The 24,552-nt window shown below is 45.1% G+C and overlaps 1 protein-coding gene across 2 annotated transcripts in view; it reads left to right on the top strand.

Annotated features, from left to right (window-relative positions):
- The window catches only part of LOC127456206 (uncharacterized), a 33,414-nt gene extending 14,513 nt beyond the window's left edge, over window positions 1-18,901 (top strand). For both annotated transcript variants that reach the window (XM_051724589.1, XM_051724598.1), the window contains 4 exons: window positions 7,383-7,508; window positions 8,045-8,173; window positions 8,289-8,420; window positions 15,849-18,901. In XM_051724589.1, coding sequence (XP_051580549.1) covers window positions 7,383-7,508; window positions 8,045-8,173; window positions 8,289-8,420; window positions 15,849-16,478 — 1,017 coding nt within the window. In that variant the 3' untranslated portion in view covers window positions 16,479-18,901. The remainder of the gene's footprint in view (window positions 1-7,382; window positions 7,509-8,044; window positions 8,174-8,288; window positions 8,421-15,848) is intronic.
- The last annotated feature ends 5,651 nt before the right edge of the window (window positions 18,902-24,552 follow it).

The following is a 24,552-nucleotide window of genomic DNA, read 5'->3' as shown; positions in this document are numbered from 1 at the left end:
CAACATGACTGCACACCAGTGCACAAAGCAAGGTCCATAAAGATATGGATGAGCGAGTTTGGTGTGGAAGAACTTGACTGGCCTGCACAGAGTCCTGACCTCAACCCAATAGAGCACCTTTGGGATGAATTAGAGCGAAGACTGCGAGCCAGGCCTTCTCGTCCAACATCAGTGTCTGACCTCACAAATGCACTTCTGGAAGAATGGTCAAAAATTCCCATAAACACACTCCTAAACCTTGTGGAAAGCCTTCCCAGAAGAGTTGAAGTTGTTATAGCTGCAAAGGGTGGGCCGACGTCATATTAAACCCTATGGATTAAGAATGGGATGTCACTTAAGCTCATATGCGTCTAAAGGCAGATGAGCGAATACTTTTGGCAATATAGTGTATGTACCATTTTTAAAGAAAACAGGAGTGAACAGGCAAAACACATTTCTTTTATTTCTTATGGGATTTGTATTCAACTGTAGGTTATAACAGAATGGCACAATCATAAAACAAAACATGGCAACAAAGAAAAAAAATGAAATGACCCCTGTTCAAAAGTCTTCATAACCTTAGTTCTTAATACTGTGTATTGCCCCCTTTAGCATCAATGACAGTGTGCAGTCTTTTGTAATAGTTGTCTATGAGGCCCCAAATTCTTGCAGGTGGTATAGCTGCCCATTCCTCTTGGCAAAATGCCTCCAGGTCATGCAAAGTCTTTGGTCGCCTTGCATGAACCGCATGTTTGAGATCTCCCTAGAGTGGCTCGATGATATTCAGGTCAGGAGACTGTGATGGCCACTCCAGAATCTTCACGTTTTTCTGCTGTAACCACTGGAGGGTCAACTTGGCCTTGTGCTTAGGGTCATTGTCATGCTGGAAAGTCCAAGAGCATCCCATGTGCAGCTTTCGTGGAGAAGAATGCAAATTGTCTGCCAATATTTTCTGACAACATGCTGCATTCATCTTGCCATCAATTTTGACAAGATTTCCCGTGCCTTTAGAGCTCACACACCCCCAAAACATCAGTGAGCCACCACCATGCTTCACATTGGGGATGGTATTCTTTTCACTATAGGCCTTGTTGACCCCTCTCCAAACATAGCGCTTATGGTTGTGACCATAAAGCTCTATTTTGGTCTCGTCACTCCAAATTACAGTGTGCCAGAAGCTGTGAGGCATGTCAAGGTGTTGTCATTTGTGGAATTGGCACAGTACTGGCTTCTTTCTGGCAACTCGACCATGCAGCTCATGTTTGTTCAAGTATCATTGTATTGTGCTCCTTGAAACAACCACACCATCTTTTTCCAGAGCAGCCTGTATTTCTCCTGAGGTTACATGTGGGTTTTTCTTTGTATCCCGAACAATTCTTCTGGCAGTTGTGGCTGAAATCTTTCTTGGTCTACCTGACCTTGGCTTGGTATCAAGAGATCCCTGAATTTTCCACTTCTTAATAAGTGATTGAACAGTACTGACTGGCATTTTCAAGGCTTTGGATATCTTTTTATATCCTTTTCCATCTTTATAAAGTTCCATTATCTTGTTACGCAGGTCTTTTGACAGTTCTTTTCTGCTCCCCTTGGCTCAGTATCTAGCCTGCACAGTGCATCCACGTGAGAGCTAACAAACTCATTGACTATTTATACACAGACACTAATTGAAATTTAAAAAGCCACAGGTGTGGGAAATTAAACTTTAATTGCCATTTAAACCTGTGTGTATCACCTTGTGTGTCTGTAACAAGGCCAAACATTCAAGGGTATGTAAACTTTTGATCAGGGCCATTTGGGTGATTTCTGTTATCATTATGATATTAAAAGGAGCCAAACAACTATGTGATGATAAATGGCTCCATATGATCACTATCCTTATATAAAAGACATTTTTTTTTTTTTTTTTTTTTTTGCATGATCAGTCATATTTAAATCAATGGCAAAATTTCACAATTTCTGCCAGGGAATGCAAACTTTTGAGCACAACTGTATGTCATATGTTGTACTACGAATAAGAAACCAGCATATTTGCTTAAATTTATCCTGTATACCTGACATTTAATATAAAGAGAAGATCGTTGAAATTATATGAAAGTTACGATGCAAGGTAGCTTGAAATTTATCAGTTTTAGCAGGCAAGATCAAGTTAACTAAAATTACACAAATCAATCCTTATTGCACTATATTTCACATGCTTTGCAGTACAGCCCGACCGATATGGGATTTCTGAGACCGATACCGATTTTAGAGGGGGGAAATTCACCGATTACCGATATGGTGGCCGATATAGTTAATTTTTGAGCTGGAATGAAAACAGACCTTTTCTATGTGGATTGTTCACTGTCGTGCAAAGGGGTCTCGGTCAGGGCGTACCAGAGCGGGTAATGGTGAGGATTCTTGGGAGGCGAACAGGTGCACCTGTGCCTGTTGAATTGACTCCAAGTCAGCTGGACCACCTGAGGGTGGAGTCTCCACTCTCTCCTGAGGGTAACCTGTCGTGACAGCGCGTCCGCTGTAGTGTTGAGGTTGCCCGGGATGTGAGTGGCTTGCAATGACTTAAAGTGCTGCTGACTCCAGAGGAGGAGACGGCGGGCGAGTTGTGACATACAATGAGAGCGCAGACCACCTTGGCGGTTGACATATGCTACCGTTGTCGTGCTGTCTGTCTGAACTAACACGTGCTTGCCCTGGATCAATGGCCGAAACCTCCGCAGGGCGAGCAGAATTGCCAACAACTCAAGGCAGTTGATGTGCCAATGCAGTCGCGGACCCGTCCAGAGGACGGCGGCTGCGTGCCCATTGCAAACAGCGCCCCAGCCCGTTTAGGAGGCATCTGTCGTGACCACGATGTGTCTGGAGACCAGTTCTAGAGGAACACCTGCCCGTAGAAACGAGAGGTCGGTCCAAGGGCTGAAAAGACGGTGACAGACCGGCATGAAGACCACGCGACGTGTCCCCTGGCACCATGCCCATCTCGGGACTCGAGTCTGGAGCCAGTGCTGAAGCGGCCTCATATGCATCAACCCGAGCGGGGTGGCCACCGCCGAGGATGCCATATGCCCCAGGAGCCTCTGAAAAAATTTCAGTGGAACCGCTGTTTTCTGTTACAATGCCTTCAAACAGGCCAGCACCGACTGGGCGCGCTCATTCGTAAGGCGCGCCGTCAAGGAGACTGAGTCCAACTCCAAACCGAGAAAAGAGATGCTCTGAACCGGGAGGAGCTTGCTCTTTTCCCAATTGACCCGAAGCCCTAGTCGGCTGAGGTGTGAGAGCACCAGGTCCCTGTGTGTGCACAACATGTCTCGAGAATGAGCTAGGATTAGCCAGTCGTCGAGAAAGTTGAGAATGCAAATGCCCACCTCCCTTAACGGGGCAAGGGCAGCCTCTGCGACCTTCGTAAAGATGAGAGGAGACAGGGACAGGCCGAAAGGGAGGACTTTGTACTGATACGCCTGATTCTCGAACGCAAACCGCAGGAAGGGTCTGTGTTGAGGAAGGATCGAGATGTGGAAGTATGCATCCTTCAGGTCTACCGCCACAAACCAATATTGATGAGTCTGTGTAAAGCCAGGTTCAGTACTCACAGGTACAAGATTGGCCGCAACCCACCACCTTTTTTTGGTACGATGAAGTAGGAGCTGTAAAACCCCTTCTTCATCTCGGCTGGAGGGACAGGTTCTATCGCGCCCTTCCATAGGAGGGTAGCGATCTCCACGCAAGGTAGCAGCATTTTCGTCCTTCACCAAGGTGAAGTGGACACCGCTGAACCTGGGCAGATGCCCGGCGAAGTGAATTGCGTAGCTGAGTCGGACGGTCCGGACCAGCCCTCGTGACGGATTGGAAAGCGCAAGCCATGCGTCCAAGTTCAGCACAAGGGGGACCAAAGGGACAACGTCATCTGATGTACCGGCAGGTGGGGCCTCACGGCGGGGCGGAGCTCAAGGTGCCACACCACGTCGTGGCCGTGCTGAGTCTAAAGGACATCGAAGCACTTACCTGGCTCCTTGTGACCACCCCCAGAACAGCCTGGGATGGGGGAGGAAGAGGCCTGTCCTCGTGACCCGTGGAGACTGTCACATCGGGGGCGGATTTGTGCCACAGCTGGGCGCTCAGGGGCGGGAGACCGCCTGCTTGAGCGCCAAACCTGCCAAATAGAGTGGTGAATGGTGGTCATGATGACGGCCGTGCACACCGGATACGTGACCCAGGGAACAAGGAAACCGCTCTTGCTGAGCTCTTGAGCACTGCAGCCACTTGGGCATGCAGCGCAATTAAATGCAAAAGGTAACAAAAAGATGGAGAGATCTGCTTACCAGCTCCAGAGCAGCGGGTTTCGTTGTCCCTGGGTCACCCATCTCAAGGGTTCTTTGAAGCCTTTCACGGGTTCTGGGCGGCCGTGATATGGGTGGCGTCTGCTTCCTGCGGTGGGCTCCATGCCGGGGCCGGGCCGAAGGGTCGGGATGAGTAGGACGGGGTGGACGCCCTTGGCGATGAGTAGGCGGGGTGCGGGATCTTGAGCCGCGCCGGGGCAGGATATGCCAGCTAGCATCTGTCTACTGCTGCACCATCGAGAACTGCTTGTCAAAGTCCTCGACGGTGTCACCAAATATGCCCGCCTGGGAAATGGGGGCAGCAAGGAACCGTGTCTTGTCGGCCTCGCCCATCTTGACCAGGTTGAGCCAAAGGTGGCGCTCCTGGACCACTAGTGTGGCCATCGTCCGCCCAAGAGACTGCGCCGTGACCTCCGTTGCTCAGCGAGCGAGGTCGGCCGCCGAGCGCAGTTCCTGCATGATTCCCGGAGCGGAACTACCCCCGTGCAGTTCCTTTAGCGCCTTGGCGGATTTGCAGGAGAGCCATGGCATGCAGGGCAGAGGCGGCTTGTCCAGCGGCACTGTAGGCCTTGGCCGTCAGAGACGACGTAAACCTACAGGCCTTGGACGGGGGCTTTGGGCACCCGCGCCAGGTGGCGGTGCGCTGCGGGCATAGGTGCGCCAGGTGGCGGTGCGCTGCGGGTATAGGTGCACCGCGAGCGCCTTTATCCACTGGGGGATTGCCGAATAGCCCTTGGCCGCCCCACCATCGAGGGTAGTGAGGGCGGGGAAGCTGAAAAGATCGGGACCGGGCAGTAAAAAGTGCCTCCCGCGACCTTGTCAGCTCTTCATGCACTTCCAGGAAGAAAGGAACGGGGGCAGGGCATGGCTTTGAGCGGCGCCGCGAGCCCAGGAACCAATCACCGAGCCGCGAGGGTTCAGGGAACAGCAGAGGGTTCCACTCTAGCCGATGCTCGCGGCTGCCCGGGAAAGCATGTCATCATCTCCACGTCAGCCTGTGACTGGGCAATCGTCCCCGAAGGGAGGAGCCCAGCTGAGGCTTCCGACTGGACGAGCCCACTCTCCAATGCTGCGCTCGAGATCTCATCACTTTCGCGGGCTCCGAATAAGAGGTCGAACTCGCCGTGAGACGAGCCAGCGGACTCATCCGGAAGACCGATCGGGGCAGACGAGCGTGCTGGTGAATGGGAGGTCCACAGGGGGATACCCGGCGGAAGCAGTTCCATTGGGGTCCCCAATTTGCCACCAGTGCTAGCCACGCTGGCCTCATACCCGTGGGTAAAAGGACCGAGGCGGGGAGCCTCTGGGGTGGCTTGCTTTCTTACGAAGGCAAGCCATGACTGCAACATTGCCATGGACATGTCCTCGCAATGAGAACATGACCATCCACGAACACTGTCTCCACGTGAGCAGTGCCCAGACATGAAAGACAGTGATCGTGACCGTCAGAAGGCGAGAGATAACGAGCGCAACCAGGAATAACACACAATCGGAAAAGCATCTTTAGAAAGATGCGTCTTTAAAAAGACATTAAGTGTGCCGCTCTTTTAGAGAAATATACTCTTTTATTTCTGCCGAAGCGCCCAGGGGCATTCTCTGCAGTGCACCAGTACAGAGGGGGGAGAAGCCACTGAAATGTGCTGTCAGATAAAGCAGAGGTGAATAAACAGTCGTGGGAATTCAGCTCAGTGTGCATGACCGTTCGGCTCCGAAGAGAAAATCTGAATGAGTGGTTGCATACCAGCTCCTTTTATACCCGTATGTCCGGGGGAGTGGCATGCAAATACCACTCGCCAACTTTCATTGGCCTTTTATCAAAGACAAGAGGTGCCTTGGGCTCCCAAGAGTGACCCCTAGTGTCACTACATCGACACAACGTCGAGTGAGTGACAGATAGGGAACAAACATTACAACAAATAAAATCTATCATAGCTACCATAAATAATCATAAAGCAATCATAACAGTGTAAAATGTGACAGGCAACACAGAAATGGCATTACTATTAATTAGTGGCAATAAACATGCCAAACTGGGATGCAAATCACTTGATTTCGTTATTGACAGCCAGTCAACAGGGATTTGCTTAAGAGGTTTGACAGTGATTACATTTTAATGTGACACAATTATCTCACACTCTAAATGGAATTGAAGGGACAACTTGTTGCAAATCTGAAGTAATGCAAATTCTTAAAAAAATAAATAAAAAAATTCCCATTTGATTGTTTTTTAGTGATGAGATCAAGTGAGGTCAGAACAATGGAGAGGAAGGTTTTGCTTTTCAGTTTCAGTTTTCATCAGTCAGCGTCAATAATGAGTAATGAGAAACTAATATATCACCTCTGTATTGCAATGCACATTTTTATTTCTGCTAGAATCATTTAGAGAGGTGGCATAAAATCCTCTCCATACAGTTTTATCTATGTAATTACCTGTTTTGTTGGCCGTTCATCATCTTCTTCCACATTCTCCATCCACCCACTTTTTGGCTTTGTCTTCCTCGAGTGTTTGTTTCCAGATGTCTTCACCCTTTATGAATTCCTCCCTCTTAGGACAGAGGTCACTGTAGTTGTCTGTGAAAATGTTGTGTGTACATTGTAAAAAACTGGGTCCTCAGCTCTCCCTAACAGACAGCTTCTTGGTAATACTTGTAATTTTTTAAAATTATTTTTAGTCCATCAAGCTTGGTGATGCAAACTTATAAAATAAAATAACTTACCACCAAACATTAAAACCTTTACAGGAAAAAAGGCTGGGCCATCTTTCTTTTTTTCTGCCTTTGCCCCACTTTATATTTATCCACCCATAATGAGCACTTCAGCATTTGTCGTTGATAGCAGGTGCGTGCAACATAAGTAATTTTTAATTTAAATTTTCTATTGATAGGAAAGGGGGAACATTTTTCATTTTTAGTATTTGTGAAGCTATAACCGGCAAATGTTGGGTATTTACATTTACATTTTATTTTTTACTTTATTTTACTTTGTAAATTACTAAAACTATTAATCTATTATCAAAGTTATAAGCAATTTCCTTGACATTTCACCCTTCCCGTTTGTTTTCCTTTGTTACAGAAAGACAATGAGGATGACCGAATAAACACAGATGACGACATGAGTAATGCTTCCAACTGTGAAGATGATGAAGTGGACAAGGAAAAATCCTCCACAACTAGCCTGTTGTGTGCTGACATTGAAGAGGTAAATACACAATTACACAGTTGTAGTCCCGTTGGCATTTCTATTTTGTCTTTCCATCCAACTTATTGCTCTAAGGCAACAAATCTCGAAATATGCTGGGCCAGTTGCCATGAAATTTGGTGAGCATATTCATGCTCTTCAGAGGATGACCTGTAAACTCTGTTGATCCTATGACCTTTCGTCCAGTGCCACCCTCATGCCAAAATGTCAACTTTGCATGCAAGATATTACATGTTGTTAGTGGATTGCTGTGATATTTGGTTAGTGCATTTATACTCCCTAAAGGAAGATTCCACTTTATTGTGGTGACCCTATTACCTTTCCTCTAGTGCCACCCTTTTGCCCAAATGACAAACTCCATTCTCCCACTACTTGTGTCTTGTAAGCCCATGTGGTCTGGGCACCAGAAAGGTGCAGGACACTCAAATAAAAATTAAATCAAACTTGCATTCTCCCAACATGCACCAATCTAACAAATTAAATTATATTCTTTCATTCATTCAACCATTCATTCTGTTTCCATTGGTAAACTTTAGAACAAGAAAGATGGCAGAATAAATACAGAACATATCATGAGTAATGCTTCCAACAGTGAAGAGGAAGATGATGAAGTGGACAATGAAAGCTCCTCCATAACTAGCCTGATGTGTGCTGACATTCAAGAGGTAAATACACAATTATACATACATCACACAGTTCTTACCTTTGGTTAAACAGATGCCTACCCTTTTAATTCATTGATATCCTTTCGAGTCATATTTTTCCCTTGTTAACCTGTAGAACGAGGAAGACCTGTCAGATTCCGAAGGGAACATGCTTGATTCTGCCAGGAGTGAAGATGAAAATGATGTGGACAGAGAAGACTTGATGGAGGGCAGTACTAGTGGAGAAAACGCATCTGAATTCTCAGTGGTATGTAGTAAATGGTTCAATGACACAGTGGTAGTAGTTTGTGTAATAGCTCACGTAAAGGAACCCATTAGATAAAATTAGTGCTTTTGTAGACAATATAAAATAGCTATAGCCTAACTGTAGCAGCTGTTTCCCTTAGGTCAACAGACACAGATACTGGGGAAACCGCAATGAGTTTTTGTCCTTAAATGATACTTTATTTTATAGTTGCGTGAGGTGGAGTTGAGGAAGCATGTAATAGTGCGAGGCATTCTAATGTCAAATCAAATCAAAATCAAATCACTTTTATTGTCACACAGCCATATACACAAGTGCAATGGTGTGTGAAATTCTTGGGTGCAGTTCCGATCAACATAGCAGTCATGACAGTGATGAGACATATACCAATTTACAATAACATCAAATTAACACAACACAATTTAAAGTCTAATATACACATAATTACAACACAATATACAAATAATAACATACACTGTACAGTATACAATACACACAATATAGATACACATTATTCAATAAAAAGAAAAAAGTATATATAGTATTATATATAGAATGTACAGTAGGTTGTATTGTACTGTATTGACATTCAGGCTGTCGGTTGATAGTAAGTTGTTAAGAGAGAATATAATATAATAATAATATAATTTATGACAGTCCAGTGTGAGATATAAGAGTAAGAGTAATAAAGTGCAGTGCTGATGTATTTTGATCGTGGGAGATCAAGAGTTCAAAAGTCTGATTGCTTGGGGGAAGAAGCTGTCATGGAGTTGGCTGGTGCGGGTCCTGATGCTGCGATATCGCCTGCCTGATGGTAGCAGTGAGAACAGCCCATGGCTCGGGTGGCTGGAGTCTCTGATGATCCTCAGAGCTTTTTTCACACACTGCCTAGTATATATGTCCTGGAGGGAGGGAAGCTCACCTCATGTCAGACTATTTAAAAATGACAGTGTCTGTAAACATGGAATTCAGGCACTCCACCATACTCCCAAAATTCTGAACCTTTATTTAAAATGTTATTGTTAACTGGACACAAAATAAAATGTTCTTAAAGGTAACAAACTCATGGGTTCCCTATCTGTCACTCACTCGATGTTGTGTCGATGTTGTGTCGATGTAGTGACACTAGGGGTCACTCTTGGGAGCCCCAAACACCTCTGCTTTTTTGAAAAAAGGCCAATGAGAATTGGCGAGTGGAATTTGCATGCCACTCCCCTGGACATACGGGTATAAAAGGAGCTGGTATGCAACCACTCATTCAGATTTGTCTTCGGAGCTGAGCGGTTGTATTCAGTGCACTGAATTCAATTCCCTCCAAAGACGCACCTCAAAACTGCTGGATTTATGGTGCATTTCAGCAGCTTCTCCCCCTCTGCACCCGTGGAGTGCAGAGAACGCCCCTGGGCACTTCGGCAGAGCGAAAATAAGAGAGTATATTCTAAAAGAGTATATTTTCATTCACAAAAAGAGCAGCACACACACAGGACGTCTTTTTAAAGATGCCTTTCCGTTTGTGTGTTATTCCTGGTTGTGGTCGTTATCTCTCCGCTTCTGATGGCCACGATCGCTGTCTTACGTGTCTGGGCACTGCCCACGTGGAGACATCGATCGTGGATGAGTCATGTCCTCATTGTGAGAACATGACCATGGCAACGTTGCGGTCACGGCTCGCTTTCGTAAGAAACCCTCCACTCTCCCCTGAACCCTCGTGGCTCGACGATTGGTTCCTGGACTCGGGGTGCTACCCATGGCCACAGCCCGCCCCCGTTCCTTTCTTCCCAGAAGTGCATGAGGAGCTGACAAGATCATAGGAGGCACCTTTTACTGCCCGGTCCCGGTCTTTCAGCTCCCCTGTTCTCACTACCCTTGATGGTGGAGTGGCCAGGGGGTATTCGGTGATCCCCCGGTGGATAAGACCCGGTCTCTTGGGCAGGCGATGTCCACCCTGGTGGTCTAGGAGCGCCACCTTTGGCTCAACTTGGTCGAGATGGGAGAGGCGGACAGGCACGGTTCCTTGATGCCCCCATTTCCCAGGTTGGCTTGTTTGGTGACGCCGTCGAGGACTTTGTCCTGCAGTTCTCGGCGGTGAAGCAGCAAGCGGAGGCCTTACAACATATCCTGCCCCGACGCGGCTTAAGACCCCGCACCCTGTCTGCTCGTTGCCGAGAGTGTCCTCCTGCAGCAACAACACCGGCTCTGCCGCAGCCCGCCCCATGGCCCGGCTCCGGCGTGGAGCCCTCCGCAGGAAGCAGATGCCACCCGTCTCGTGGCCAGCCGCTAAGAACCAGAGGAAGGCTTCGAAGCTCCCCCGAGGTGGGTGACCAGGGGCGAGGAGACCCACTCTCTGGGGCTGGTCGACAGACCACTCCATCCCCCGGTGGAGGGCCGGGAGGAGAATCTTTTGTCGCCACGTTCCCAGGAGGCTGCAGCACCCAAAAGCCTGACAAAAGAATGGTTCCCTTGTCTCCTGGGTCACATATCTGGTACGCACGGCCGTCGTCACGACCACCGTCCACCATCCCGTTTTGGCAGGTATGGCGCTCCAGCTGCAGACCCCCGCCCTTGTGCACTCAGCTGTAGCACAAACACGCCCACACAGGATTGGTTCCAGTGGACTACGGGGACAAGATTCCTCCTCCCACCTCATCGGCCAATCTTATGGTGGGTGGCAGGAGCCAGGTAAGTGCTTCAATGTCCCTGGACTCAGCACGGCCATGGGGCTCGAGTCCCCTCGATGTGGCACCTCGTGCTCTGCCCCGCCACGAGGCCCCACCTGCCGTTACGTCCGATGTGATCATTCCCTTGGTCCCCCTCACCCAGAGTTTGGGCACATGGCTCGCGATTTCCAACCCATCGCGATGGCTGACCTAGACTGTCCAACTCGGCTACGCGATTCAGTTCGCCAGGCACCCGCCCAGGTTCAGCGGTGCCTGCTTCACCTTGGTGAAGGGCGAGAACACCGCTACTTTGCGTGCGGAGATCGCTACCCTTCTGCACAAGGGTGCGATAGAGCCTGTCCCTCCAGCCAAGATGAAGAAAGGTTTCTACAGCACTTACTTCATTGTACCGAAGAAAGGCGGTGGGTTGCGACCAATCCTGGACCTGCGAGTACTGAACCGGGCTTTGCACAGACTCCCGTCCAAGATGCTGATGCAAAAACGCACTCTAATGAGCGTCCGGCATCAAGACGTGCAAGGCAGTAGACCTGAAGGACGTGTCCTGCCATGTCTTGGTCTTACCTCGACACAGACCTTTCCTGCAGTTTGCCTTCAAAGGCCAGGTGTACCAGTACAAAGTCCTCCCCTTCGGCCTGTCCTTGTCCCCTCACATCTTCACGAAGGTTGCAGAGGCAGCCCTTGCGCCACCAATGGAAGTGGGCATCCGTGTCCTCAACTATTTCGACGACTGTCTAATCCTAGCTCCGTCTCGAGATTTGCTGTGTGCACACAGGGACCTCGTGCTCCGGCACCTTAGCCGACTGGGACTTCTGGTCAACTGGGAAAAAAGCAAGCTCTCCCCGGTTCAGAGCATCTCTTTTCTCGGTTTGGAGTTGGACTCAGTCTCGATGACAGCGTGCCTCACATAAGAGAGCACACAGTCGGTGCTGAACTGTCTGAAAGCGTTCAGATGGAGGGCAGCGGTTCAACTGAAACTTTTTCAGAGGCTCCTGGGTCATATGGCATCCTCAGCAGTGGCCACACCGCTCGGGTTGATGCATATGAGACCGCTTCAGCACTGGCTTCAGACTAGAGTTCCGAGATGGGCATGGCACCGCGGGACACATCATGTGGCCATCACACCGATCTGTCGCCGCCTCTTCAGCCCTTGGACTGACCTTGCATTTCTACGGGCAGGGGTTCCCCTAGAGCAGATCTCCAGGCGCGTCGTGGTTACAACAGATGCCTCCAAGATGGGCTGGGGCACCGTATACAACGGGCACATAGCCGCCGGCTCCTGGACTGGCCCGCGGCTGTGTTGGCACATCAGCTGCCTAGAGTTGTTGGCAGTACTGCTCGCCCTGCGGAGGTTTCGGCTGTTGATCCAGGGCAAGCACATGATGGTCCGGCTGGACAACACAGCATCAGTAGCGTACATCAACTGCTAAGGCGGTCTATGCTCCCATTGCATGTCACAACTCGCCCGCCGTCTCCTCCTCTGGAGTCAGCAGTGCCTCAAGTTGCTATGAGCCACTCACATCCCGGGCGACCTCAACACCATAGCAGATGTGCTGTCACGTCAGGTTACCCTCAGGGGAGAGCGGAGACTCCACCCTCAGGTGAATTCCAGGAATCCTCCCACTGCCCGCTTTGTTACGCCCTGACCAAGGCACCCCTCGGTATAGATGCACTGGCACACAACTGGCCCCCTGGACTACACAAATACGCGTTTCCCCCAGTGAGCTTACTTGCACAGACCCTGTGCAAGGTCAGGAAAGATGAGAAGATCATCCTAGTAGCTCACTACTGGCCCACCCAGATGTGGTTCTCGAATCTCACGCTCCTCACGACAGCCCCCCCCCGGCGAATTCCCCTGAGGAAAGAGGGACGGGGCACCATCTGGCACCCGTGACCAGACCTCTGGAATCTCCATGTCTGGCCCATGGATGGGATGCGGAAGGCCTAAGTGGCCTACCACCCACAGTGGTAGACATGATCACTCAGGCTAGGGCTCCCTCTTCGAGGCGCCTGTGTGCCTTGAAGTTGCTTTCGTTCGCTAAGTGGTGTTCTTCCCAACACGAAGACCCCCAGAGATGCGCAGTCGGATCAGTGCTTTCCTTCCTGCAGGAGAGGCTCCACCCTGAAGGTGTATGTAGCTGCTATTTCGGCTTATCATGATGCAGTAGATGGTAAGTATTTGGGGAAGCACGACTTGATCATCAGATTCCTGAGGGGCGTTAGGAGGTGGAATCCCTCCAGACCGCGCCTCGTTCCCTCATGGGACCTCTTCGTAGTCCTTCGGGGTATACAGGGAGCTCCCTTTGAGCCTTTGGAATCAGCTGAACTTAAGGCACTCTCTTTGAAGACTGCCCTCCTGACTGCGCTTACTTCCATTAAAAGTGTAGGGGACCTGCAGGCATTTTCTGTCAGCGAATCGTGCCTGGAGTTCGGTCCGGGTTACTCTCATGTGATCCTGAGACCCCAACCGGGCTATGTGCCCAAGGTTCCCACGACTCCTTTTAGGGATCAGGTGGTGAACCTGCAAGCGCTGCCCCAGGAGGAGGCAGAACCAGCCTTGGCGTTGCTGTGTCCGGTGCGAGCTTTACGCATCTATTTAGATTGCACGCAGAGCCTTAGAAGCACCGAGCAGCTCTTTGTTTGCTTTGGTGGACAGCGGAAAGGAAGCGCCGTCTCCAAACAGAGGTTCGCCCACTGAGTCATCAAGCCATCATGATGGCATATCAGGCTCAGGACGTGCCACCCCCTGCGGGGTTACGAGCCCACTCCACCAGGAGTGTGGCGGCCTCCTGGGGCCTGGCCAGTGGCACCTCTTTGGCAGATATCTGCAGAGCAGTGGGCTGGGCAACACCCAACACCTTTGCGAGGTTCTACATTCTCCGGGTTGAGCCGGTCTCGTCCCAAGCAGGTAAGTTCCGGGACAACTGACCGGGTGTACCGCTTGCACATAGCACCTTTCCCCTCCCTTGAGGTGAAGATGTGCACTCTTGACTCCCAGTCGTGTTCACAGACTGTGATCCCTGGATGACTTTCCTCCTTAGCCCTCTGGCAGTTGAGTTTGCAGAGAAACTTGCTGACCGGCCCAGTACGGGTGCTAATGAGCCCCCGTACTGAGGTAGGTGCTCCACATGTGTTGGTTCCCCGAAGGTGACCCCATGTGATATCTTCCGCAAAATATTTTCCCCACGTCTTCCTTGGGCAGAGGCCCTTCTGCCCCCGTCGCCATGCTCTGTAGAAACTCCTCCCTCTTCGGGTAGGACCTACCATGGGACCTCTCCACATGACATACTTCCAACAAGACTCCGTAAGGCCATGTGATGTATTCCATTTAAAATACCCCCCCCCCCTTTTTGGACAGGGTGTGGTCTCCGTGGTGTCTTCCCCTTGGGAGGGACACCCCCGACGCAGACACTTATGGCTCCCAATCAGTTAACAAATTCTACTCTTTTTAGGGAGAAAAGAGAGGGAAAAGAGGCCTCAGCTGGGCTAGCCTGTCCCTGTAGTTGGGCAGTCGACTTGTTCCTAATGGACCATTCGACGCTCATAAGAGCATTGGGGGAGGTTACGTGACAGCCTGGTGCACTGGCTACGAGGCACACAGCAGTCTGCCCATCACACACTGCCAGTTCACATAACATAATTCAGCTAGTTGTGGCATTTTGTATAGGGACCCCTAGTGTCACTACATCGACGCAACATCGAGTGAGTGACAGATAGGGAACGCCCTGGTTACATTCGTAACCTTCATTCCCTGATGGAGAGAATGAGAAGTTGTGTCCCTCTTGCCACAATGCTGAACTACCCGCTGAAATGGCCGGGACCTGGTCTCGGCTCCTCAGCACAAAACCTGAATGAGTGGTTGCATACCAGCTCCTTTTATACCCGTATGTCCAGGGGAGTGGCATGCAAATTCCACTCGCCAATACTCATTAGCCTTTTTTCAAAAAAGCAGAGTTTGGGGCTCCCAAGAGTGACCCCTAGTGTCACTACATCGACACAACATCTCGTTCCCTCCATCAGGGAACGGAGGTTACGAAAGTAACCAGGATGTTGAATTTTGCTGTAATGGTACAGCAATATAGCATTACTACTGCACTGAGAGGGCAGTAACTACTTAATTTTACTACTGTAACGTATCCGTCCATTCACTTTCACAGCACAGCACAAAAGTCTCAAAGTAACACATTTAGTATATAAATGAACATAATTGACAATAACAGACATAGTAAAATGGATTATGCCAAAATAACAGCCGTGCGCCAACATTCAGCAGAGGTAATGACAAAATAATTAATTGCACAAAAAAGGGAACTTGTTATTTATATTTTTATAATCCTCTTTGTGTTTATGTGCTAAAAGTGTTATGAGACCTGTTTTGCCACAATATGGAAGTGAATGGACAGATACAAATACAGTAGTCTGCATTACCAACCCAGGAAAGCACAAAGAAAAACTAATAAGGATATTGTTACCATTAGGACTCATATCATGCCTGGGTAATTCTATAATCCAAGAATTTACCAAACTTGAACACATAGGCACGCACACAGGTAGCTACTCTTTTTGGTTTGCAGCTCTGTAGGATATGATGAAATTATTATCCATTTTGTGATAATCCAGGGCAAGTATTTCTAGAAAACTACATTTGCTAAAAAAAGAAAAGAAAATATGCTGGACTGAGATTCCTGCTTCGTTCTGCTGCTGCTCACATTTTTAAATCTTTTGTCTCTCTCTTTCTCTCTCTCTCTTTCTCTAGGGCAGTGAAGATATAGCAGTTACTGGTGACAAGCCCTTGTCTCCTAGTGCATCTCTTTCAAAAGGAGAAAGTGTATTGATGTTGATGTCCTATCTGTTATGGCATAATTTAACCAGCAAAGCACTTACTCACTTACTGGAAATGTTTAACATAATATTTCCAGGTCTGATCCCATCTTCACATTACCTTTTCCACAAAGAATTTGGAAGTTCATCTAAATTTGTAGTTCACTTTTATTGTGAAAGCTGTTTAAAATACCTTGGCATTAGAGCAGACTGTCCCTCTCAGTGTGACTCTTGCAACACAGTATTTGATGCCAATGCAAACCTAAAGAATGGATTCTATTTTCTTGTGTTGCCCCTGTATGCACAAATTCAGCAACTTCTGCAAGAACATGGTGTCAGTCTTAATGAAAAAACTAGAACCTTTGGGGTTCTCTCTGACATTCAGTCTGGTGAAGATTATCAAATGTTATGTGTCAGTGGAGTTCTTGGAAAAGATGATTTGACACTAATTTGGAATTGTGATGGCGCACCAGTGTTCAAAACTTCTAAATGCAGCATTTGGCCAGTTCAGTGTCAGTTAATTGAACTGGGACCAGAAGTGAGGAAAAGGCACCTTTTGAAGTGAGCGTTATTATTTGGGCCAAGTAAACCATCCATCTTAACATTACTAACACCATTTGTTAACAAAGCCTCATTATTAGAGACTGAAGGTATTGACTGGCAAGACATACAGGGAAACTGGCATGTTTCTAAAGTGTTTGTGCTGGTTTGTAGCTCTGATTCGATGGCTCGTCCAATGCTTCGTAACGCAAAGCAATTTAATGTTTTTTATGGTTGTGACTTTTGTTATCACAAAGGTGGTAAATCCTATTCATACGATCAACCTGAACCCCCACTTCGAAATGAGAGAGTTCATTTCAGTTATGCAATGTCAGCTTCAGGTAATGAGCCAGTGTTTGGAGTCAAAGGGCCATCTTCTTTAATGAAGCTTAGTCATTTCCAAATGATAAATGGTTTCATTCCTGAATATCAACACAATGTGTGCCTTGGAGTCACTCGGCAACTGTCCACATTGTGGTTTGATACAGCAAACAGTGAAGCCCCCTGGTACACTGGCAAACAGATTGAAGCAGCTGATTTGCGACTTGTAAAAATAAAACCTCCTGTTGAGATAACTAGGACACCAAGGTCAATGAGTGAAAGGAAGTTCTGAAAAGCTTCAGAGTGGCGAGCATTTCTCCTCTTCTATGCTTTGCCTGTATTTAAAATGCATACTCCCTGCCAGATTTTGGAATAATTTGTTCCTATTGGTGTTTGAAATATATACATTACTGCAGGATAAGATCAAGACTAGAAGCATCTTGTTGTCAGAACTGGCTCTTAAAAAAAATTTGTCATTGATTTTCAAAGACTGTATGGGAAAGACAACATGACTTTCAACATACACTTGCGCACACGTCGCACGATGTGTGAAACACTGGGGGCCATTATGGGCTACGTCAACCTTTCCATTTGAATCCAATATGAGCACTCTATTGAAGTATTTTCATGGAACACAGTATGTCCCTTCACAAATAGCTAGAAAATTTATGTTGTGGAGAGAATTGCCAGAAAGGCCAAACATACAAGTGTAAAGGTCCAGTCATTTGTTGAAGAACATTATTGTAATAAGCGAAGAACAGATAAATGTGAAATATTAAATGAAAGTGTCAAGGGTTTTGGGCATCCCCCATTGCAGGAAAATATCACAACTTCATATAGGCTTGCCATTGCTAAGTTATGTGGAAATCTAATGGGACTTTTCCACTGCACGGTACAGCTCAACTCAACTCGACTCTGCTCAATTTTTGGGGGTTTTCCACTGTGGATAGTACCTGGTACCTCATACTTTTTAGTACCACCTCGGTCGAGGTTCCAAGTGAGCCAGGCCGATACTAAATGTGACGTCAAAACCCTGCAGATCACTGATTGGTCAGAGAGAATCGTCACTACCAGCGTCACTGGATTTGCGACACGGGACATCAACCCGCTAGTTAGCAACAGCGACAGCAATATCATTTGTTCACGCGACTTTCGAATTGTAAAAAGAAATGGCTGTGCGCAAAACCACGCCGTGGTCAATAAACGAGGTGCAGACATTCCTCTCACGGCTACCACCGGACCTACCAACAGTGTAGGGAAAAGTTAAAAAAAATTTAAAAGTGACTACAGAACCATCAAGGACCACAACAGCCGGAGTGGTTCAAACAGAAGAAAGTGGAAGTGGTTCGACCAAATGGATACTATGGCAACAGACCGGCGAGCAGTGGGAGGGAGAGCGCCCTGGACTCGGCGTTGATGGAGTCCACGATGGAGGATGGTACGTTTTGTTACGTTAACTCTATATTCTGCTTGAAAGCTTCACTTTATTTAGTTGACCGCTACTGGAAAGCTAACTTCCAAAACAACCAGGCCAATTTAACTGTTACACATGTGTAATCTCACCATGCAACAACTGCTTTATGCAGCACAATGAGCTAGTTGCTAACAGCTAGCGGCAGTGTTATTGTTTATGGTCAGTAATGTTTGTCACATTTAAGATGATGTCACGGCAGTAGAGGCAGCGCAACTATGACGATTAGCCTATAATCCCACCCACGTTGAGGCGGCACTAAACTGCAGTGGAAAAGCGAGGAGAGTCAAGTCGAGTTGAACCGTAACGTGTAGTGGAAAAATGCCATAAGTAACTGCTTCTGGTCTTACAACCATTTCTTGGTTAAAGGAGTTCTGTATCACACTCAAAAATATAACCAACTTACGAAAAGATACAACAGTGCTGTATATTTGGAAGATGGTACATTGTTTAATTAATGACTTGTTAAATCTAGCTGGCCTTTATGTAAAGATTCACAAATAAATGTACAGAGTACTTTTGTGCATGAGGTTAGGAAGACTGGAAACATCAGTGCCATCTGGCCTGATTTGATAACAATGAAATGTGTTGAAACAGTTGACAATTTGTACATTAAACCTTTGCCAAATCCATATGAACGGGACTAAAAGAGAAGTCATATCACTACTCCAGTGTTATAACCAATGATTTATGTATTACATAAAAAGACTTGCTCCTTTTCCTATTTGGCTTGATGTTTTGCAATGAGATTTAAAATTTTATCTTCTGGTAATGGCTTATTATAGAAGCCAGTATGAACCAAGTCTGTTACAATACTCTTACACCTGTAACGTTGTTGGCTGCGGCAATGATGAAGAGAAAGACGATGATGAAGATGAGAACCCAAGTGCAGTTTATTTACAAAAGTGAATCCAAAACCCTAACTATAAATGTGATTTAACAAAAACATGAACTTGACAAACTAGACTTGACTATGGCTTGGCAAAACACATTCACATCCAACATTTAATACTTGACAACTACACAATGGAAAACATGAGGCTTAAAATACATGGACATGGGGGAACAAACCAATGAACAAACAGAACTGATAACAAGATAAATTAAACAAACCAATGAAAACATGACACATGAACATGGAGGGAAAACAGGAACTAAACATTTCAAAATAAGACATGAATCAACAGAATACACATGACAACACCTTGGAAGAACTGTCAGTAAAATCAGCCAAATTTTTATCCGTTTCTGTGTGGGTTAATGTCACTGTGAACAAAGATCAGGTTCAGACCCACCCATGTTTTATTTACTCTAAGCTATTCCACCCCAAATCTGACTTATTACTATATAAAAGTGAACATGTATGTTTATAAGACAGTATGTAAAACTGTGTGAAAAAAGTATTTAATAAGCTACTGTCAAGTGTAAACACAGCTATAGGCCAAATATACTTTTTCTGTCAGTATAAGTCAAGTATACTTAAAATTATACTTAAGTATATTTCTGAGAAGTACATAAAAAGTAGACTGAAAAAGTATACTTATTTTTAGTTTAAAAGTATACTAATAGCACACTTGAATAAACTTTTTTTGTAAAGGTAATGCCATAAAGTTCTCATTTATCAATTAACATCATACAAAAGTCCAGTAAACACAAAAGCTAAATCAATATTTGGTGTGACCACCTTTGCCTTTAAAACAGCCCCAATTATCCTAGGTATACCTGGACACAGTTTTTCTTGGTTGTTGGCAGATAGGATGTTTCAAGCTTCTTGGAGAATTCACCACAGTTCTTCCATCTGTTTAGGCTGTCTCAATTGCTCCCGTCTCTTCATGTAATCCCAGACTGACTCAATGTTCAGTGGGGGGCACTGTGGGGGCAATGCCATCTCTTGCAGAGCACCCTGTTCTTCTATTCTAATCTTTTCTATTCGCAGAAGTAATGTTTGGGAGTGTAAAATGTATTTCCTATTGACACTAAAGCTGAAGATATAATCATCTTATGACAAATGTTTGTGAAAAATCTTAAGTGCCTAAAATTTTTGCACAGTACTGTACTTCAAGATGGGGCATTGACTGTGGTATGTAACAGTGAGGAGCAGAGAAATAATGTGATAAAATGAAGGGTGCATGTAAGCAAGTGATTATAGGTTGCACACATGTAGGGGTTCCATTAGGGGTATCCATGGCAGACTTGAAAGGAAATACAGAGGGAGGGATGGTAGTGGAAGCAAAACACCAACAGGTAAACAGGGAAGGTAATAGTGTATAGTCTTTCTGTAATGTTGCGTTTTGGGAGTGGTATGTTACCAAAAAGGGTGATGGTAAGTTATATCAGTTATCCAGTAACGGCATACGTGCATGCACGCACTGCAATGTTATCACTGTCATAGACACACTGCAAATGTCTGTAGGTCGAAAAAGAAATGGGCATGATGTGGGAAAGAGCATGATTATGGAGAATGTGGAAGACAATGTTGTAACTGTGTGTGTGTGGGGGGGGGGCAGGCACATAGTATTGCATACGGAGGTTGTGAAGTTAGGAAGAGAGCAGCAGAGGTGCAAAAAGAAAGGGATGAATATAATTTGTCATATGCAGAAGCTGTGAAAGCTAAAGAAAGAGAAAGACAATAAAAAAAAGAAATCTGGAAGAGATCAATTCAGGAATGCAGCAGAGGGAAATAGGATAAGAATTTCTTGTTTATGGCAGAGGTCATAAATTGTACAGCACAGACAGAGAGAACGACTGAAAAAATACAAATAATTGAGAGCAGCAGAGAGATTTTGGGAGTAAAAGGACTGACATGGGAAATACAAATACGCAGCCAAGTCAAGAAACAAGGTTTGGTCATTAATCATGATGCTAAATCACCTTGCAATGGAATGCTAGGTGTTTGGTGGCAAACAGTCTGGAATTTAAAGATTATCTAAACCAGATGGATGAAAAACTTGATGTGATGTGTATACAGGAGTCATGGTTGAAACCTAATTTTGTAATAAAAGGGATATACATCTGTGAGAAGAGACCGGGAAGAGGGTAATGGTGGTGGATGTTACTTTTATTAGATCAGGAATACAATATAGAATGGTGGGGAAGGGAAGTAAAATGGAATGTGGTGATTGAGGTGTGGATAGATGTACTCAGAGTATAGGAAATGTACTATAGGAAGCGGACACTTTCCTATAATGATAGAAATTGCTGGGAATGTTGCGGAAAAAAAAGGAGATAGGATAGGAAAGCTAATTGGACAGAATTTGTTAAAATGACTGGAGGAGGATTTAGTATGAATGATGTAATAAATGGTGATAATATAGAAGTTATTAGTAAGAAAATGATATGGGTCATCAAATGCTGCAAAAAATAATAACCCCAAGAGTAAAAGGAAGGAAAATGAAAATGGTACCTTGGTGGAATGTGTGATAAAGCCATTTACAAAAAAAAAAAAAAAAGGAAAGCATTTAGGAAAGTTGGAAGAACTCATAACTCCCAAAATCTGATGGAGTACAAACAAGCTCAAGCAAAATTAAAGGAAATAGAATGAGGGTCAAAGCAAAACTATCAGAGGTTTCTGTAGTAGAGTTGGGAAAAGTACACCAATAGAAGTATGGAGAATGATCAAAAAGGTGAATGGAATTCAGAAACAATTTGAATATCCTGTTTTGAATGATGGTGAAATAATAGCAATAAGCAATATTGATAAATGGAGATGTTTTGTAAAGCTTTCATAAAAACAAATAGTTCAGAGAATTTGACAGGAGGAAAAGGGAAGATATGAGAGAATTTCCTCAATTAATGGATAAGAGAGAAGCTAAAGGACAATCTATTGGATGTTCCATTTGAAATGCTGGAGTTAAAACGAGCCTTAAGAATGAAAACGTCAACCCCAGGTAAAGATGAGATGTTACAATATGCTCAAACATTTAAGTGATAATGCATTGAAGGTGATTTTAGCATAAATTCTGGAAGATGGGAACATTACCCCAACATTGGAAAGCAGTAGTGCTGCCAATAAGGAAGCCAGGGAAAGACACAGGTATACCGCTAAATCACAGACCAGTAGCGCTCACATCACATATGGGTAAATTAATGGAGAGAATAATAATGGATAGGTTAATGTACTATCTAGAAAAAGAGGGAAATTTTCACCTGACCAGAGTGGGTTTAGGATTGGAAGAGGAACAATGGATCCTATCATGTCTAGAGGCAGATATCAAGAAAGCCTTAACAAATAGAGTCAGTAGTAGCAGTATTCTTTGACATAGAAAAAGTGTATGATATGTTATGGAGAGAGGGCCTGCTGGTGAAACTGGAGCAACTGGGGATAGGTGATTTTCTTAAACAGAATGATAAGTGAGAGTTAGAGATTTCATATCATCTAGTGTTGTAGAAAATGGCATCCCTCAAGGAAGTGTAATAAGTCCAGTGCTATTTATAATAATGATGTCTTCGGAAAAGTAGACAAGAGCATTGGAAGATCGCTATTTACAGATGATGAAGAACTGTGCTACAGAGGAAGAAATAAATACAATGTGCAGAAAATGCAAAGGCATTAAATGAATTTGTAGAATGGTTGTATAAAGTGGGAATTTAAATTGTGGAAAAAAAAAAAACGACAATCATATTCTCTAATAAAAGAGTAGACAATGAGTTGAAGTTCAGATTATATAATAAAGAATTAGTACAGGTTTCTTTAAGATTCCCATGAGGATGGTTAGACTGCAGATTGACATGGAAGGGACATATAGAAAAGATGGTAGGAAAATGTAAGAAAGTATTGAATGCATGTCAGGACAGGGGTGGGGAGCAGAGAGAATGGCTTTAAAAATGATATTACAATGATACGATCTGTATTAGATTATGGAAGCTTGGCATATGGGACAGTAGCAAAATCACATTGTTAAACTGGGCAGGATTCAAGCACAGGCATTAAGAACTTGCTGTGGAGCAGATGCAGCAACACCAGTTTCATCACTACAGGTAGAAGTAGGTGAAATGCCTCTATATTAGAAGACAGCAACTGATGGCAGTGTACTGGACAACCTTAAGTCAGGATGCGTCACATCCAATGCTTGAGACATTTTGGGGAAGGGGGGGGATGAATAAGTACAATAGTTTTGGGTGGATAATTGAAGGGATGAAAAATGAAATTGGTCTAAATACATACAAGTATGCACCAAGAGTGATACTGCCACCAACTCCTTTGTGGATTCTTCCACAACCAGCAGTGGATCTAACATTACTTGTCAGAGCCAGGAGTCAAACTTGGATCTCTGGCACAAGAGTCTTAATTTCTACCACTGAGCCACAGAAGGGAGTTGAACCCAATAGTCAGACACACTCTTAAAAGAACTCAGTTTAACAAAAATAGCAAAAGAGTACAAAAGCAATTTCTTACAAACACAAAAAACAGAAATCTTTAGTCCAGAGAAGGATCCGAAAGGAGGAAAAAAATAATCTCAAAAAAACTCAGGAAAAGACACCAAAAAACAGCAAAAAACAAACACAGGGAAAGAACAAACCAAAATGCTTACAAAGTTTAGCACTAGAGCAGACTTACGGCAGTAACTGGCTAGGAACATCAATAACCAAACTAAGAAATAAAGGAAGTGATCAACTTAAATACACAGTCCAGAACGAGGCACAGGTGAAAACAATAACATATGATAAAATGGCGGGGAAACTGAAATGAAACACAATGAGGGCCTCTAGTGGCCAAAATAAAACATTAAAGCAAAAAACTCTGACATTATTGGAGGCCAGACAAGAAGAGGGCAAAGATGAACAGTAAGTAACAAGAGTAAAGGAGTATATTTGGCTAAATTATGGAAATAAATAAATTCCATAAATAAAAAAAAAAAAGAAGAAAAGAATAACTGACCAGGTATCGGTATATACAGAAAATTGATGGCTATTCTGTTAGCAGTACAATGGATAAAAGATTCAAAAATACAACATGTGATTATATGCTCAGACACACGCTCGGCATTAGCAAGTCTTGACATACAACATTCAGAAACAAGGCAAGATATAATATTGGACATTCTTCAAAACTTATACATTTTACAACAAAACTGGAATAGAGTTACAGTTCATATGGGTACCAGCTCATGTGGGAGTTAAAGGAAATGAGGAAGCGGATAGATTAGCAAAGCAAGCTATGGAAGAAGAGGTGGTAGAAACTGAAATATCACATTGTAGGTCAGAAATCAATAATAAAACAAAAGATGCTACAGAAATGGCAACAGTATTGGAATAATGAAATTAAAGGAAGACATTTATATTCAATACAAGCAAAAGTTGGGAAGGG

The sequence above is a fragment of the Myxocyprinus asiaticus genome, chromosome 2, assembly GCF_019703515.2.
Source record: "Myxocyprinus asiaticus isolate MX2 ecotype Aquarium Trade chromosome 2, UBuf_Myxa_2, whole genome shotgun sequence".
NCBI lineage: Eukaryota > Metazoa > Chordata > Actinopteri > Cypriniformes > Catostomidae > Myxocyprinus > Myxocyprinus asiaticus.
Note: the sequence above shows the minus strand (reverse complement) of the source record. Positions and strands in the feature narration are given on the sequence as shown.